Source organism: Henckelia pumila, chromosome 4, assembly GCF_033568475.1.
Source record: "Henckelia pumila isolate YLH828 chromosome 4, ASM3356847v2, whole genome shotgun sequence".
In the NCBI taxonomy this organism is placed as follows: Eukaryota; Viridiplantae; Streptophyta; class Magnoliopsida; order Lamiales; family Gesneriaceae; genus Henckelia; species Henckelia pumila.
Window position 1 is genome coordinate 144,780,272 of NC_133123.1, and position 19,510 is coordinate 144,799,781.

A 19,510-nucleotide genomic window follows, 5' to 3' on the forward strand; every position below is an offset into this window, starting at 1 on the left:
TTGGACACGCTGTTCATAATCCATGACAACACTATTGCATTGCATCTCTCCCAAATGTGAAGCGTATCGGAATCAGATGCTGGTCGAGGACAGCTTCCATTGATGAAAGCTTGTTTGTTCTTCGCGCAAAGCGCAATCAACATCGCGCGGCTCCATACTCCATAATTCTCAGTACCAGTTAGCTTTTCTGTAATCAAGTTAACTCCAGGTGTATTTGAAGGATGAAGATACAGGGGGTGATAAACATCAATCGTTGATCCACCGGAAGATCTGCCTGATGTATCCACGGTTTCCATTTCAGAAAAGTAGATCTCAATTGAAATTCAGCAGCAGAAGGAAAAACTCAATCGAAAACCTCAATCAATTCACAAAATCGATGAAAAAAAAAAAAAGAAAAGAGAGAGAACCTAGCTCTCTGATACCATGTTGAAAAATGCAATAAATCGAAGAGAATAAGCTGGGGAAATTTTCTTCATTGAAGGAATGAAAATTCTGCTATATCTATCTTCAAAAATGAGAAAGAAACAGGATATATACATTTCTATTTTCCTAAGTACTTCAATCAAAAACACGCTTTTTACAAAATAAAATGCGACTTCTTTTCAGAATACATTCCAGTTTGGACTCATGTCAGGATCCTCCTCCAAGAACTCCACGTCTCCAAAGTCACCACGATCTCTGAAATTCTTTGGGAGCTAGTCTCCGAAAGGAATACAAAGACATTTTTTTTCTGACAGAGATGATCATCCTAAAATGGTAACCATAACCATTTATATGCTTATATGTGATGCTTAATTAGATTCGTGTAAATCCATTATGCTTGTGCAGGCGGATACAATTTCTCAAAATTCCATCGCACAACTGTTCGATTGGTCTCGGACATTGGGTGGCGACGAGAAGAAAGCATAGTCGAGAGGCTCAATTGTAATTAAGCTAATTATCTTTCCAACTATTGGTTGAAATGTATACAAGAAAACTTTAATTCCCCATTGATCTTTCATTTCCTGTCTAAATTTACGATTGTAGTGTTCTTTAATGTTATATTTTTTAGGCATTCACCGATTTTTTCATGATAATTAAATATAATTAGTTTTTTCAACAAAATCGTTTATGTTGTTATATTTTATTTTAGAAAATGTGTCATATATATATATATATATATATATTTTTAAACCAACTAAAATATTTTATGAAAGCACGCATCTCGAGCTACAATACCACCAATGTGACTTGGTGGACTTGACCAAGTACTAGCTAGGTTTAGCAACAAAACGGGATTCCTTTGTTGGAGCATGAACAACCACATTGGCTAATTGGTTTAAATAAACAATAAAAAGTTATGGTTCTTTTTGCAATATTCTTCGACGATCTTCGATTATGGAGTCAAATTCTGATTTATCTTTCTTAGAAGAGTTGAGGGCCCTCACAACTATATATATATGTGCATCTATTTCAAATATCACACCGTTGAAATTCATACCACGACTCCATGAGAGAGCTTCACACAGCCCCATGGCCTCTCCTTTCTTAACATCATATAGTCCTTCTATTATATATCATTGATCGACAGCCCATAAAAGTTCCTGCATGATCCCTGATCACCATTCCAAAACCCATGCATCTGATTTCAGAGAAAAAACGATGCATCAACATTACACTTCAAGAAATTTGAATGTGGTCTCCTCCATACAGTAGTTTGACACCTATTCTCACTTTCCTCCTGTACTCCAATTACTTTTTTCTGCATAGCCAGCGAATTATCATAAAGGTTATCCAGTGCATTTAGGACCGCTTGGTTACTATCTTCAATTGTATCATTCCAAAGTTTGTTGTTCCTTTGTCTCGAGATGGTCCAAAGCACAGCTACAAATTTTCCACCTACAACCTCCATTTAGCACCATTTTTGAGTTCCAAATGCTGCACCAAGTGAAGCTTGGATTGTGACCAAGCTTTGCACTCAAGAAAGTCCCTCTTCTGTAATATTTGGCATACTAATAAGCGCATTTGGAGATGTGATAATTCGCCAACCTTGCTTTCCGAGTAGTGCTAGATTAAAGGCCTGCAGGTTTCTAAAACCAAGTCTCCCTTCCTCTTTTCGACGACACATATGGTTCCTCTGCATCCAGTTTATGCCTTTACTGTTTCCTTGCTTTGATCCCCTCCAAAATGAATTTAACATCCTTTGTAACTCTTCTAGGAGAGATGATCACTACAAGAAAAAAGGCTAACAACAACGGTGAAAAACCGTTGTCGTAGATAGTTTAAAACTGTTGTTAAATGACGTGTTGTTAAAGGGGACGCTTAAAGACAACAGTTAAAAACCGTTGTCTTTTCTGGCAAAGACAACGGTTTTACAACGGTGAAAAACCGTTGTCTTTTCTCTCAAAGACAACGGTTAAAAACCGTTGTCTTTTTTATCGTACTTTTAACTACAGGGCCTTTAACATCAGTTTAAAAACCCCTTTAACAACGGGTTTTCACCCTTGTCTTTTTTCAGGTATAAAATTAAAAACAAATACAATTTTGAATATTATAAATTGCTCAAAATTTGAAATTTGAAAATAAAATATAATATACAATTTTTCAATATTGTAAATTACTCAATATTCAAAATTTAAATCCTAATCATGCACATTTGAAAATAGAGCTATGCTAATATCTTGATAAACTTGAAACAACATCGATCTTTTTTCCTAAATAGAGATTCTTCATGAAAGCCGCATCCATCTTTTTCTTCTGATTTGTCTGTCCAATCAACTAAGCATCCCCACACTCAACAATATAAAAAAGAAAGAATATTTAGGAACCAAAATACAAAAAGTTTAAAAAACCAGAACACAATTTAGCAACATTTAAAAATATAAAGAACCGAAGATTAGCACCTTTCAAAACCTACAACAACCAAGGATGATTAATTCACGGTATCATAGTTGTTTCTTTCATTCCTATTGAACTTTTCATCTCCATCATTATAGACTCTAGGATGGGGGGTGCTGGAGAATTGCTTGCAGAAAATGATGCAGGACTTGATTTATGACACTCAATATATCAACCACATTAGATGTGACTTCCTGTTTATCCAATCAAATCCGACTCTATACCAATAACTAGAATCTTATCATAAAACCAACACATGCAAGTATGTTCCGTTGGACGTAGTTTCATAAAAGAAGTAACAAGTTTTAATGTATAACATGAGAAGTGGTTTGGCATAGATCAAGATTTTTCTCCATCAACTGAGGGCCGCAAGCAAATGATTATATATATATATATATATATATATATATATATATATATATATATATATATATATATATATATATTTGGAAAGCCTACCTTACGTTGGTGATGGATTCAAGTTAGAGATTCCCTCGAAGTCGAACCCAAGCAAAGAGAGGGAGTTTCCAGGTCAGATGCTGAGATATGAAGACAACTTTGATGCCACCAGCAACGTTTCTGTTATCATCACCCCCACTGACAAAAAATCCATCACAGACTACGGTCCCCCCGAAGCCTTCCTCGTCGGAGTACGTATTTTAATTTCTTAGGAAGACAGATTCATGATATTGTGAATAACACAACTCCTCCTGAGAGGGGAATTTTCTTTTAACAGATAAATATATAGTGGTGAAGAAATACAAGGAAAGCCACCATGTACCTGATCCAAACTCGATTATATGCATTAGTTCAGATGCAAAACCTACAAAACATGAGAGAGGTGGCAGGAAAGAAGCAAACAAAAATAATAATGCCCAGATACCATGGAAAATTAATTATTAATCATAACATTTATATTTAGCTTGCTTGATCCAGTCCTGTTATCCATCAAGAGTAACTTAAAGAAAGGAAGCTGGAGAACGTACGGATTAGTCCAGTTAAAACATAAAAAATAATAATAAAAAAATAAGCTGAGGATTATAGATGCATTATTATCCAGGTAATACTATACCTTCCGAGCTTGCTTCTCCGATTTCTCTTGCTCCTTTTTCTGTTATTTGCAAAAAGTCATGAGAAAAGTAGATTCATAATCTTGAAATTCAGTAAACCAACATGCATTCTTTCCAATAACCAAGTAGCTGTAATATGCATCTATATATCACAAGAGAGAGAAAGGAGGTCAACATTTGATAAGACATTTAGCATTAATAATTGACTCGAGTTTTAGTTATACATCATCAGCTGTCCATATCTTTTAACTAATTAACCCAACATTAATATTACATACTTTTCCACCAACCAAACGGTATATATCCCGGCCCAGTACTTGTTTCAAAGTATCTCAAGTTTCTTGTAAATGCTAAAAGATGTGTAGGCATCAATAAAAACTCCTAGTGTGTCGATAAATATCAATGTTCACAGGCAATTCAATATCCTTGTGAATTCCCTTCAAGGAAGAGAAAAATAAGTTGCAGTGATTGCCAAGATACCAAAACCAGGCTAATATATATATATATACAGTTTGAGAAAATTACCTTGATATAGATGCTTTCAACAGCCTTGGCCTCCTCACTCAGGATTTTGCCACTGCTTCTTACGAGATACGACATATCTAAGAGAAATTTGAGCAGCCATATCACATCAGATTTCCTGCTAACAATAGATCCGTGAGTCAAAACAAAATATGCTTGTTTGTAAATTCATAATTTACTTTGGTTGTCAGACGGTCAAAATAGAATACGAAAGTACATTGGTAATTGATCATAATTACTTTGACTATATATTAAACTAGGATAGATTTCTAACACAGGTTCATCATACATTTGGTTAATTCATTTATTGTTCTATTTTACGTCTTATCCAATGAAATCAATAGCCCCACAGACTGAGACAAAAAAATTGAAAAGTTATTCAATAAGAAACAGAAACGAAGAAAAATAAGGTTGAGTTGAACACAAAAACACTGCTGTAATATGACGTACACGAGAGAAAAATAAATAAATAACTCGAGATTAATCGAATTCCTTGCCAGAAGAACAAACAACAAAGGTATGTACGTATGTATATATTGGTACAGACTAAAGCGTGTACCTGGAAATTGTGTTTTCATTACTTTGTTTTTAGATATTACAGTAACTTCCTAACTATTAAATAACGTGTAAGTGTGATCAAGACTCACCAAGATAGACTGCAGTTCCAATAAAATTGCCACCAAATTAGTATCACACCATGCATAGAGAACAAGAAACATTATCAGCACTAAGAAACTGAACCAAAATTGTTAACATAGAATCCATAAATTTGCATTTAATTCAATTTATATTTATATGTCAAGAAACATTTAAAATACTAACCTTGTCTGCCTTTCTTGTTTTGTGCCTCATGGATAATATTACATGATTCACTGCTCTGTACTGGTAAGAAAGTTCTAAGCACCCAAAAGGCAAAATGAATCCAATGCTCCCAGTAAAAAAAAATAAAGAAAAAAACGGATACATATAAACAAAACAAATAAAATGAATCCAATGCTCTCGGCATCCTCAGCATCGATGGCTCTATCAAGAACTCCCCCAGGCATGGCGCTGTGACCTATCATCGGATGTCCAACACTACCACCTTACTGCTGTCCATGATGATTGTAGCCATGTACCTCGGATCCTTCTTGTTCCACCCAAGCCTTACTAATGGAGTGTCGGGCTCTGAACTTTCGTATATAATCGTAGAATGCTCCTTATCACGAAGGTCAAACACCCTAACCGATCCATTGGCGGAAACGGAGGCGAAAACCCCAACTCCGCCCCATGAGATATCATAAACCTCCTTATCGTGCGCAATCAACTGCGTATCGACGACTTCCTTCTCGATGTCCCAGATGGTGAAAGTCATATCAATACTGGAAGTCCCGATTCTCTTGGGTTCGGCTTCGTTCCAGTCAAACGAGGTCAAAGGGCCGGAGTATTCGCTGTTGCAGTTGTTGTTCAACAAGCTCTTGAGCTCGACGCGGCGGCCATTGTCGAAATCGGAGATTTGCCATATGCGGAGGAAATCGGAGGACGAGGCGAGCAAATCGGGGCGGTGGCAGTCTTTGTCGGGTATGAAAATGAGTTTGGTGGGAGGATAGGGCAGGGTCGGGTCGGATCTCGCCGATGGAGTAGTCGAGCTGAACGATTTCGACACGGTTGGGATAGTGCTCGAGGAGGCTTGGCCGTGCAAGTACCGAGCTGAAGCCTTGCGATTCCAACCATAATCGAGATCTCCAAGCACTAAGCAACCTACTCCGGTGGACGTCGCACCTTCTCCGATGACGTACGGCAGTGGCGAAGAAAATTGAAGGGAGAAGAGGCAATTTTGGGGATAGGTTTTCTTTATTTTCTTTTTTGACGGTAGGTTTTGTTTTTTATATAATAATAATTATTATTATATCAATAAAATAATAAAATAATTTAAAAAGTGTTATAAAATACAACGGTTTTACGAAACTGTTGTCTTTTAACCTAAAAAAAATGCTCATAGACAACAGTTGATAAAAACCGTTGTCGTATGTCCAAAATAAACGCTTATAGACAACAGTTTTAAAGAACTGTTGTCTTTTACCCCCAAAAGACAACGGTTTTAAAAAAACTGTTGTCTTTTTTATTGAGAAAACGCCCAAAGACAACAGTTTTAATTAAAACCGTTGTTATAAGGTATAAGACAACGGTTTTTAAATAAAACCGTTGTCGTTTAAGTGTTGTTAATTAACATTTTTCTTGTAGTGGATGGGTGAAGGAAAGCTTGCATACAATATATTGGAATATCTTGGCTCACCGCCTTCACCAAAACTTCTTTTCCTGCTATAGATAGCTTCTGCTTCTTCCATTGTTGTATTTTCCTCCATAGCTTTTCCTTTAAGTATCCATAGATCTCTCTTTTCTTTCTACCCATCATTGACGGCATTCCCAAGTATTTTTCTGTGTTCAGCGTCGTCTCAATAGTGAGAATGTTTGTCAATGTTGTTTGCTGCTCCTGTGAAACATTTCGGCTAAAGAAGATTTCAGATTTGGAGAAATTTATAGCGCCTGCCCTGAAGCTTTTTCATATTATCAAAAACCTGTTTCAATGCCATACATTTTGCTTGGTTTGCTCGGCAAAAAAACACACTATCATCGGCGAACAGTGGGTTAAAACCTTAAAATGTCCCTGTTATTTCCATGATTTCTCATTTATGTTCTCAAATCTTTTTGGTGTCATTTATATCCTTAATTCGCACATTTGTTTCTAAAAAATATCCCTACCATCAAATAATCTGTTAACATCTAAAGGAACACTCACGTAACTTACACGTGAGTCGGGAGACGCCGGGATAATGACTTAAAATATCCCTATTGTTTTCATGATTTCTCATTTATGTCCCTCAAATCTTTTTGGTGTCATTTATATCCCTAATTTGCACATTAATTTCCAAAAAATATCTCTACCATCAAATAATTTGTTAAAATCTTACGGGACACTCACGTTACTTGCACGTGAGTCGGGAGATGCCCAACATAAATCTCAAACCCATTATTTCCAAGTTACAAACCCTAATCCCCAAAATGCACCATCCCCTTTCTCCAAATTCCATCATACCGGCCGATTGGTCTCGGACATTGTGCGGCGACGAGAAGAGACGGGAAGAAAGCAAAGTCGAGAGGCTCATTTGCAAGTTTTTTGATATTTTTTGTTTCTGTTACTCAATTTTGACGAGACCCGATTTTTTTACAAAGACCTTCAATATATATTTTGTTTTTGTTTTTATTGTATAAAAGTCCTTCAATATATTTTGAGAAGTAAGACCCGAAATTTTTCTGTAGTTTTTCTAAAACATATTATGTTGATCATTTATTGAAGCATTTATTGATTTACTAAACTGGTATTTTCTTAATTCAAATAACAGATAGCTTAAAAAATTATGATAGGATAATTTTGAAATACGGGTAGCTTTGTCTAATTATTTTGTAGCCAAATCGTTTGTTTATTGGTTATTTGACACTGATTTTGTTATTCTTTGTAGTTTAAAGTGAAGAAAAGCTATTGCTATTGATCTCTGATGGCTAGACGAAGTAGAAGTTTCTTGAGTTGCACCTCGGATTTGAATATATTCATTAGCTAAATCTAAGTGAATTTTTATGAAATTCGCTAGTTTTTCAGTTTGCTTCATTTTTTCACCAGAAATTGAAGATGTAGTTGAAGTTGGCCCCGAATTGAAATTGAACTTTTTTGGGTAATAGGGGTAAAGAAAGCATGTTGTTTCTCCTTGTATGAATTAAAAGCTCTCAATACTTCCTCTTTACTGAGATATGATCTGTGCAATGCACCGCTATATTTGTTAACTTGAGTATGATTTTTTTCCCAACTATCATTAACACCAGGGTTCTGTCCAACAAAAACCACATATGTTTTTCACAACATTACAATAAACAAACATTTCAAACATAAATTCTACTCACATAATATAGATTGTGAAATTTGAATATGAAGCTAAAATCAAATATAAGGGCTCACCATTTTAGTACTAAAATCAAGCTATGATACCGACCTATTTAATTCGATATAAAAGTAAAAATTATTCAAATGAAACATATTGCAAACAATAGCATCAGCTTATACATATGTACACTCGAGACTTATCATTCCCATAATGAGTATCATAAAAGGTCAAAAAACAGCAAGAAACAAATATGATTTGCATCTGATTATATATATTCGATCTCAATGATATCATAATCCAAAAATCAAATAAATAATTACATAATTTCTTCTCCTATAGGTATCATAGTTCTCAGTGCGATAAACTTCAGTATTTCTACCCCAAAATTGGATTTATTTATGTACACTGCTACAATATCCTGATCTAGGACATATCTCAATTATGTAAAAGTACTCTCAGTCGCAAAAACATATCTCAAATGCCAAACACGTTGAGTAACAAAAACAAATCGCACAAAAATCGGACCTCGCCAACGTTAAAATTGAGTAACAAAAACAAAAACATTAAAAAACTTAAAAATGACGATTTGATTATTCTATATCATTATCAACTAAAAAGGTTTTGGATAAGACGAGGACAATAGAATAAGCAAATTTACAATTTATTTCGGCATACATTTAACATTTCTAACAATTTTCATTTCTATATATAACGATTGTGTTAATAAGACTTATCTTTGTCACAATGAATATAAAGTCTTGAACAAGTTTTTTCAAGAGACGGGAAGGTGTGCATTTTCTTTGAGTAAGTTTTGTGAGACAGTTACGAATGTTTATTTGTGAAACGAGCCAATAGTGTGCATATTTATAATAAAAAGTAATATTTATGTCCATAAAAAATGATAATTTTTCATGAGCGACCCAAATAAGATATAAGTCTCATAAAAGAAATTGTGCGTTTAGAGGTAACTACTTTAATAGAATTAGGAACGACGTGAAATTAAGTTTTGTTTAATTTTTAAACTTTAGATCTAGTATAAAATAAATAATATACAGTGCGGTTTGAGTTTTTTTTTTTTAAAATAATGGTTTACTAAATTAAAAAATTAGATCTAATGACGTGGTTTGATTCGGATTGGTTGATTAGGACTGTTTTTACGTTTTAAAAATGTATATTAATTTGAACCAATGTTATAGAAAGCGTTGGGTGGTAGGCGGGCGGTCACCCACCGTCTAGCGCCTAGACGCTTAGGCGGCCGGCCTAGGCGATTTTTTCTGTTTAGGCTAAATATCTGAATATTCTGGTCCGATTCATCTTAATATTTCTCCAATAATTCGTCTTTATCGAATTCATCTGCCTAAGTGGCGTTTTTTAAATCTAAATATCTAATTATTCTTGTTCATCTTAACATTTCTCTAATAATTCTTTTTTATCGAATTCAAACTTGAAATAAATGACATATTTCTCGTCTTCTTCCGTTACAAATTGATGGAAAACTATGCCAAATAATTTGTTTTTTTAAAAGTAAAAAAAAAAATTTATATATATGTTAATCTAGGCAGATTTTGAGGCTTCTAGACGGCGATTAGGTGATCTAGACGATCAATTAATGTAATAACTCCCAAAAGCTTCAACTGTCTAAAAATCGGGGCGGTTGGCAACCACCTAACGCCTAGGCACCGCCTTTTAGAACACTGATTTGAACTAATACATAAAATTATTCATTTATCTTTTAGAAATTTTTTGAACCATTACATAAAATTATTCTTTTATCTTTTAGAAATTTTTTTAACTTTTCCAAAATAAACAGTCATTTATTCTTTTAATACCAGGGTTCTGTCTAACAAAAACCACATACGTTTTTCACAACATTACAATAAACAAACATTTCAAACATAAATTCTACTCATATAATATAGATTGTGAAATTTGAATATGAAGCTAAAATCAAATATAAGGGCTCACCATTTTAGTACTAAAATCAAGCTATGATACCGACCTATTTAATTCGATATAAAAGTAAAAATTATTCAAATCAAACATATTGCTAACAATAGCATCAGCTTATACATATGTACACTCGAGACTTATCATTCCCATAATGAGTATCATAAAAGGTCAAAAAACAACAAGAAACAAATATGATTTGCATCTGATTATATATATTCGATCTCAATGATATCATAATCCAAAAATCAAATAAATAATTACATAATTTCTTCTCCTATAGGTATCATAGTTCTCAGTGCGATAAACTTCACAATTTCTACCCCAAAATTGGATTTATTTATGTACACTGCTACAATATCCTGATCTAGGACATATCTCAATTATGTAAAAGTACTCTCAGTCGCAAAAACATATCTCAAATGTCAAACACGTTGAGTAACAAAAACAAATCGCACAAAAATCGGACCTCGCCAACGTTAAAATTGAGTAACAAAAACAAAAACATTAAAAAACTTAAAAATGACGATTTGATTATTCTATATCATTATCAACTAAAAAGGTTTTGGATAAGACGAGGACAATAGAATAAGAAAATTTACAATTTATTTCGGCATACATTTAACATTTCTAACAATTTTCATTTCTATATATAACGATTGTGTTATTAAGACTTATCTTTGTCACAATGAATATAAAGTCTTGAACAAGTTTTTTCAAGAGACGGGAAGGTGTGCATTTTCTTTGAGTAAGTTTTGTGAGACAGTTACGAATGTTTATTTGTGAAACGAGCCAATACTGTGCATATTTATAATAAAAAGTAATATTTATGTCCATAAAAAATGATAATTTTTCATGAGCGACCCAAATAAGATATAAGTCTCATAAAAGAAATTTGTGCGTTTAGAGGTAACTACTTTAATAGAATTAGGAACGACGTGAAATTAAGTTTTGTTTAATTTTTAAACTTTAGATCTTGTATAAAATAAATAATATACAGTGCGGTTTGAATTTTTTTTTTTTTTTTGAAATAATGGTTTACTAAATTAAAAAATTAGATCTAATGACGTGGTTTGATTCGGATTGGTTGATTAGGACTGTTTTTACGTTTTAAAAATGTATATTAATTTGAACCAATGTTATAGAAAGCGTTGGGTGGTAGGCGGGCGGTCACCCACCGTCTAGCGCCTAGACGCTTAGGCGGCCGCTTAGGCAGGGCCTAGGCGATTTTTTCTGTTTAGGCTAAATATCTGAATATTTTGGTCCGATTCATCTTAATATTTCTCCAATAATTCGTATTTATCGAATTCATCTGTCTAAGTGGTGTTTTTTAAATCTAAATATCTAATTATTCTTGTTCATCTTAACATTTCTCTAATAATTCTTTTTTATCGAATTCAAACTTGAAATAAATGACATATTTCTCGTCTTCTTCCGTTACAAATTGATGGAAAACTATGCCAAATTATTTGTTTTTTTTAAGTAAAATAAAAAATTTATATATATGTTAATTTAGGCAGATTTTGAGGCTTTTAGACGGCGATTAGGTGATCTAGACGATCAATTAATGTAATAACTCCCAGAATCTTCAACTGTCTAAAAATCGGGGCGGTTGGCAACCACCTAACGCCTAGGCACCGCCTTTTAGAACACTGATTTGAACTAATACATAAAATTATTCATTTATCTTTTAGAAATTTTTTGAACTATTACATAAAATTATTCTTTTATCTTTTAGAATTTTTTTTAACTTTTCCAAAATAAACAGTCATTTATTCTTTTAACACCAGGGTTCTGTCTAACAAAAACCACATACGTTTTTCACAACATTACAATAAACAAACATTTCAAACATAAATTCTACTCATATAATATAGATTGTGAAATTTGAATATGAAGCTAAAATCAAATATAAGGGCTCACCATTTTAGTACTAAAATCAAGCTATGATACCGACCTATTTAATTCGATATAAAAGTAAAAATTATTCAAATCAAACATATTGCAAACAATAGCATCAGCTTATACATATGTACACTCGCGACTTATCATTCCCATAATGAGTATCATAAAAGGTCAAAAAACAGCAAGAAACAAATATGATTTGCATCTGATTATATATATTCGATCTCAATGATATCATAATCCAAAAATCAAATAAATAATTACATAATTTCTTCTCCTATAGGTATCATAGTTCTCAGTGCGATAAACTTCAGTATTTCTACCCCAAAATTGGATTTATTTATGTACACTGCTACAATATCCTGATCTAGGACATATCTCAATTATGTAAAAGTACTCTCAGTCGCAAAAACATATCTCAAATGCCAAACACGTTGAGTAACAAAAACAAATCGCACAAAAATCGGACCTCGCCAACGTTAAAATTGAGTAACAAAAACAAAAACATTAAAAAACTTAAAAATGACGATTTGATTATTCTATATCATTATCAACTAAAAAGGTTTTGGATAAGACGAGGACAATAGAATGAGCAAATTTACAATTTATTTCGGCATACATTTAACATTTCTAACAATTTTCATTTCTATATATAACGATTGTGTTAATAAGACTTATCTTTGTCACAATGAATATAAAGTTTTGAACAAGTTTTTTCAAGAGACGGGAAGGTGTGCATTTTCTTTGAGTAAGTTTTGTGAGACAGTTACGAATGTTTATTTGTGAAACGAGCCAATACTGTGTATATTTATAATAAAAAGTAATATTTATGTCCATAAAAAATGATAATTTTTCATGAGCGACCCAAATAAGATATAAGTCTCATAAAAGAAATTTGTGCGTTTAGAGGTAACTACTTTAATAGAATTAGGAACGACGTGAAATTAAGTTTTGTTTAATTTTTAAACTTTAGATCTAGTATAAAATAAATAATATACAGTGCGGTTTGATTTTTTTTTTTTTGAAATAATGGTTTACTAAATTAAAAAATTAGATCTAATGACGTGGTTTGATTCGGATTGGTTGATTAGGACTGTTTTTACGTTTTAAAAATGTATATTAATTTGAACCAATGTTATAGAAAGCGTTGGGTGGTAGGCGGGCGGTCACCCACCGTCTAGCGCCTAGACGCTTAGGCGGCCGGCCTAGGCGATTTTTTCTGTTTAGGCTAAATATCTGAATATTCTGGTCCGATTCATCTTAATATTTTTCCAATAATTCGTCTTTATCGAATTCATCTGCCTAAGTGGTGTTTTTTAAATCTAAATATCTAATTATTCTTGTTCATCTTAACATTTCTCTAATAATTCTTTTTTATCGAATTCAAACTTGAAATAAATGACATATTTCTCGTCTTCTTCCGTTACAAATTGATGGAAAACTATGCCAAATAATTTGTTTTTTTTAAAGTAAAATAAAAAATTTATATATATGTTAATCTAGGCAGATTTTGAGGCGTCTAGACGGCGATTAGATGATCTAGACGATCAATTAATGTAATAACTCCCAGAAGCTTCAACTGTCTAAAAATCGGGGCGGTTGGCAACCACCTAACGCCTAGGCACCGCCTTTTAGAACACTGATTTGAACTAATACATAAAATTATTCATTTATCTTTTAGAAATTTTTTGAACTATTACATAAAATTATTCTTTTATCTTTTAGAAATTATTTTAACTTTTCCAAAATAAACAGTCATTTATTCTTTTAACACCAGGGTTCTGTCTAACAAAAACCACATACGTTTTTCACAACATTACAATAAACAAATATTTCAAACATAAATTCTACTCATATAATATAGATTGTGAAATTTGAATATGAAGCTAAAATCAAATATAAGGGCTCACCATTTTAGTACTAAAATCAAGCTATGATACCGACCTATTTAATTCGATATAAAAGTAAAAATTATTCAAATCAAACATATTGCAAACAATAGCATCAGCTTATACATATGTACACTCGAGACTTATCATTTCCATAATGAGTATCATAAAAGGTCAAAAAACAGCAAGAAACAAATATGATTTGCATCTGATTATATATATTCGATCTCAATGATATCATAATCCAAAAATCAAATAAATAATTACATAATTTCTTCTCCTATAGGTATCATAGTTCTCAGTGCGATAAATTTCAGTATTTCTACCCCAAAATTGGATTTATTTATGTACACTGCTACAATATCCTGATTTAGGACATATCTCAATTATGTAAAAGTACTCTCAGTCGCCAAAACATATCTCAAATGCCAAACACGTTGAGTAACAAAAACAAATCGCACAAAAATCGGACCTCGCCAACGTTAAAATTGAGTAACAAAAACAAAAACATTAAAAAACTTAAAAATGACGATTTGATTATTCTATATCATTATCAACTAAAAAGGTTTTGGATAAGACGAGGACATGATATTGTTTGGTTTGATGTATTATTAATCTATGTATAACATATCTCAATCAATTTCGTCTTATTTTCGTCATACTATTTATCTATTTATTAATTAATAATTTTACATCAATTAAATCAAATAAATTATAATCTATCCATCAAATCAAATAATGTATTAACTATTTTTTCTTATTTATTTTTAATTTACATTATATTACTTATCTATGGATTACTTATCCTATCACTCAAACCAAACAGTGTCATTATATTATATATATATAATATGAATTGATGTCAAAAAATATATATAATATGAATTACATCACAATATCACATACTTTTGACATTATTGATATATATATATATATATATATACAATATAATAATGTATGAACCCCTAAGAATAACTGTTTTGGTCAAATTAATGGATGGACAATGTCCATTATTACTTATAACTACCATCTTTCAATTTAAAAATATAAAAACAATATTCTTTTAGATGTAATATAACCTATTTATACACGCGAATTTTCACGTGCATGAATTACTAGTATATTATTATGTTAGAATATGTTTTCATTACACTTCAATTATCTCACATACATTGATTAGCCATATCTATAATTGATCTAGGGACGAAAACAAATAGAATAAATTGAAAATATTTGATTCGTATTTGAGTTAAACTCAAACATGTAAGAACTTTCTTTTGAGATAAAATTGAGCTCAAAATTATTTGTTCGATAAGTTGCAAACGGTTCATGAGCTTTAATATTTTATTAATATAATACAATTAAATATGAATATTGCGAATTTTTCGATTACTCATTTTCGAGTATTAACTCAAATAGCTATTAGCTCGTGAAAACGTACGATGAGCCGAACTTTAATTCAAACCATACACAAGTAAAAAATCTTAGATTTTTTGAGTTTCAAATGGAGCTCGATCTTAGATATATCTAATAAATGCAGGAGCGTTGAAATTTTCTTAACATTCAGGGTCAAGATCTAAAAATTGGAATAAAAATAAATTCACGCATCATGAATCCAGGCCAAAATTTGACAAGAGAACTGTTGAAAACAAATTTTAGTATATATGGATCAAGGTACATAACTACATTCAAAATTTAGCAAACCCAATTGTAATGCATTTTTTTAAAGCAGTAGTAACACAATTTCAAATAAAGTTCTTCACAGTTCACAAAAAGATTTTGTTTCTAGGCTTCAGTTTCTTATTACAACGAGCATTGGTTAAATAAACATCTCCAACCAAATCCTGGGTAGATATAAATGAAGTATATGAAGCAGAAGTAACAAAAGTAATGAAAGGTGTTTTGGGAAACTTTTATTCAGAGCCAAAATTCTATAGGCTCACTTTATGTATTTTTCCAGAAACCCTTTGGTTCTCTTCCTCATTCGAGTGAAAACAATTACCGCGCAGGCTAAGATCCATGGAGGAATTCGACCGCCTGAGAAGCTCAACTTTTTCGTCCATTCGGGTGTCTCTTTCATTATGACAGTGATCATGACGGTTATGGTGACAACCACTAACAATATCTTGGTAATTGGATTGATAAGTGAGTCCTGAAATTAGTAGGATCATAAAACCAGTTTACACTATCATCTGGCCGGTAATTGCAAATAGATCATTCTATGAGCAAGAGTTTTGAGCATCTTTATCAGTAGAAGTTTAAACACGCTAGCATGCTGCACAGGTGAGGGTTACTGCAAGAACAGGGAGACATTATGCAAATGGTTCACAGTTAGCATATCGCTCATCAAATTCCTGGTCGTGTTCGCTTAACTTTAGATCAATCCGATAACTTTGTCCGTTATTTAAACAAAGCTTGCACCTTCATGTACATTTTTAGAAATATCAAATCTTAGAAGTAAAAGAAGACAGCGCATTGCTATGATTGTACAGAGGACATGCCCTGCCGATTTTACTTTCTTTTAACCCAGTTACCTCTGTCAAGGTCAGTTATCCAGTATCAAATAAGAATTTTTCAAAAGGCATGTTCACCACAGATCCAGAAAGCTGAAAACCCATATGGAAACCCTTTAAGGTTTATATTTTTCCATTATTAAGAAAAAAGTTGAATGAAAATCTGTCGTAAAATGAAGTTAAAAGGAGTTGTTTATGGTATAGATTCAGAAATGCAAAGACTTGAACACAACCAGCACAAGGAGCTATCTAGAACTAAGGTAGTGTTTGGGAGAGCTTCTAGGAAGCAATTCTAAGAGCTTCCCAGAAGCTCTCCCAAACACTACTTATTTTTCAGTTTTTTCTTAACTAAATAGTGTTTGGGTCACCTCTCAGCTTTTCCTTACTAAATTTTGTTAAGAAAAAACTGAGATCTACAAAACACTACCTTAGATACAAGATTTGGAAACTAGGACTTGAAAATGAAAGCTCCTTAAGAAGGCTTTCAAAACCGGAAAGGATCTGCAAGAAAGTGTGGTGGACTATGAAACTGTCCCAAGGAAATTTTTTATAGCATACATTGCCCAGTAACAGTCTACACAGCTCTCTGAAGAAAACAGGTTACACTGACCTAGTTCCATCAAGCATTCCGTCATGTACACACGACCATATACATAATACAAACCAGTAAGTTCATTTTTGGGGGAAAAATGAAAATAGTTATTCATAATCCTCGTCGTGTATTAAATAGAAAAGAAAAACCATTTCATAGTTAAATTATTGGATGAGAAAAGGAGAAATATTTGCAAAGAAAATAGTAAATTGTTGCATCAATTTTACCTTGGGGTCGCCATCAATATAAATAAGGGCACCATCGGTGTAGGTGAGCAAGGAGCGGCCATTCCGTTGATTGAACCGAATCGGAACTCCACGACCGGAGGCGGGGGAGAATGCATAAATCGACTTGAATCCATACTTATCGAGAATTTCCCGGACCTCGAGCTGATCCTGGTCCCACCCGCCGAGGCCAGTTTTGTAGACATCGATCGGGCCCTTGCCTCGTTTGTACACGTGCAACTCCGCTTCCGGCACTTTCGTCCTCACGGATCGGTTCTTCTTCGGATTGGGTCCAGGGCTCGATATCAGCGGCGTTGCCTCCTCTTCTTCCACGATTTCTCCCACGGCCATGTTTTTTTTGTTTTTTAACCTTTCTGTCTGCTATGTTCTCATTTTTGGCCGGCCTCAACTTTTTATCAAAGAATTGGGGTTTGGTGTTCTGTTTGCAAAATTTTTTTATATCATCAATCTACAAAATTCCAATTGTATGTTTCAATCGATCTCACACGTCAATTTCATTCTTCTATTTTTTTTTAAAAAAAAATTACAACAATTTAGAAACAAAAATCTGTTGAAAAATATATTATTATTATTATTATGTTGAATATTGAATATTGAATGTTGAATGTTGAATTGTAAAATGTGAAAAATTAGTGTGTGATGATGTAGATGATGATGTATTAATTTTTGGACTAATCTCAAATGTGGATCTATAAATAGGTCTTCATTTGCGATGAAAAATATAATTGAGTTGAGAGAAAAATATTATAAAGTGTAGAGTTTGATATATTTTGAGTTTTGGAGTTTTTACTTTTTACCATAAATTTTTACTTTTTCACAACACGTTATCAGCACGATCGCTCGAAGGTTCTCTATAATTTCCGACGCTCCAAAATACAAGAAGAAGTCAAAAATATTCAACAAGTAAGAATTTTTATTTTACTGTTTATATATTTTTATTGTGTATATATTAATATATAATATCATGTTATTATCAGAAATGAAAAAAATTAGTTTTTTAAAAACTTGTTATAAATCTTGGGAGGAGGTTAAGACGACATCTCACACTCCCAGTAAGGGATACGACAAGTATAAAAGCCTCTAAGGTTTTTAAACAATAACGTGATATGATATATATTTATTATGTATATATACTAACTATACTGGTATAATTTCACAATATTATAAAAAGGCTGTCTATGACACTGATCTTATAATAATGTGATATGATATACTATACCTGACTTTATACTAACTATATTGGTATAATTTCATAATATTATATAAAAGGCTGTCTACGACACTAACCTTATAATAATGTGATATGATATACATAATTATTTAATTTATCATTATATGCATTGCATCATTATCACGAATTTTTATTCAACATATACTCGATTTTTTCTTTACCACCAACGGTCACAAACGGCTAGTTTTTGGCCTATAAATATGTTCACTCAAACTCATTTTCAATCACACCAAAATTCACTCTTTCTCTCAAAATATTTTCTCCTCGGTTTTTTCGAAGATGAAGATGATGACATTTCTAAGGCCATTTTTCATAATGATTATGATCATCATGCTCACGAGTCTTGTACTCACCAGCGATTTTCCACCACATACTTTTTCTCTATTTGTATACGCACTTGTAATCTTCGTTCTTCCATTATTTTGTATTGCCATATTAATGAAAATTAATTTTTAAAATGCATTGTTATTTTTCAAGTACCACCATGTCAAATTTGGCAAAGATTGAATTCGTTGCTCTCGATATCACTAGAAAAGAACAAAGAATTGTTAATGAGAAATCATAAATCCCGACCCAATGTATCTACGGCATTTCCAGAAGCAAATGTCGTAAGTAAAAATGAAAACCAAAATCAAAGGAATAAACTAGATTTTGGTTGAGGTCGAGGATGTGGTCATGAACGTGGACGTAGAAATGATCGCAGTCGTGGTCACGGCCGTGAATATGAAAATAATCGAGATAGTTACTTCAATAACTAATCTCAAAAGAACGTCACGAACCACCCAAAAAGGCAGCATGAAAA

The 19,510-nt window shown here is 32.6% G+C and overlaps 2 protein-coding genes and 1 long non-coding RNA gene across 4 annotated transcripts; all 3 read right to left on the reverse strand.

Moving 5' to 3' along the window:
* Nucleotides 1-2,600: 2,600 nt before the first annotated feature.
* Nucleotides 2,601-4,588, reverse strand: LOC140867354 (uncharacterized). 2 transcript variants are annotated; one of them, XR_012145125.1, is made up of 4 exons: nt 4,473-4,588; nt 3,659-3,988; nt 3,337-3,587; nt 2,601-2,772 (listed from the first exon to the last, which is right to left on the reverse strand). It is a non-coding gene; the product is annotated as an uncharacterized lncRNA (long non-coding RNA). The 2 variants fall into 2 exon arrangements; XR_012145124.1 differs by having other exon boundaries at nt 3,337-3,988.
* A 527-nt stretch (nt 4,589-5,115) lies between these two features.
* LOC140861967 (uncharacterized) lies at nt 5,116-7,615 on the reverse strand. The gene is made up of 4 exons (XM_073264967.1): nt 7,499-7,615; nt 6,745-6,942; nt 5,292-6,309; nt 5,116-5,125 (listed from the first exon to the last, which is right to left on the reverse strand). The coding sequence occupies exons 1-3, from the start codon at nt 7,613-7,615 to the stop codon at nt 5,530-5,532; spliced, it is 1,095 nt and encodes a 364-aa protein (XP_073121068.1). The 3' UTR covers nt 5,116-5,125; nt 5,292-5,529.
* An 8,222-nt stretch (nt 7,616-15,837) lies between these two features.
* Nucleotides 15,838-17,896, reverse strand: LOC140866008 (uncharacterized). The gene is made up of 2 exons (XM_073270865.1): nt 17,460-17,896; nt 15,838-16,279 (listed from the first exon to the last, which is right to left on the reverse strand). Exons 1-2 carry the CDS (start codon nt 17,805-17,807, stop codon nt 16,067-16,069), a joined length of 561 nt encoding a protein of 186 aa, XP_073126966.1. The 5' UTR covers nt 17,808-17,896; the 3' UTR covers nt 15,838-16,066.
* Between the last annotated feature and the right edge of the window lie 1,614 nt (nt 17,897-19,510).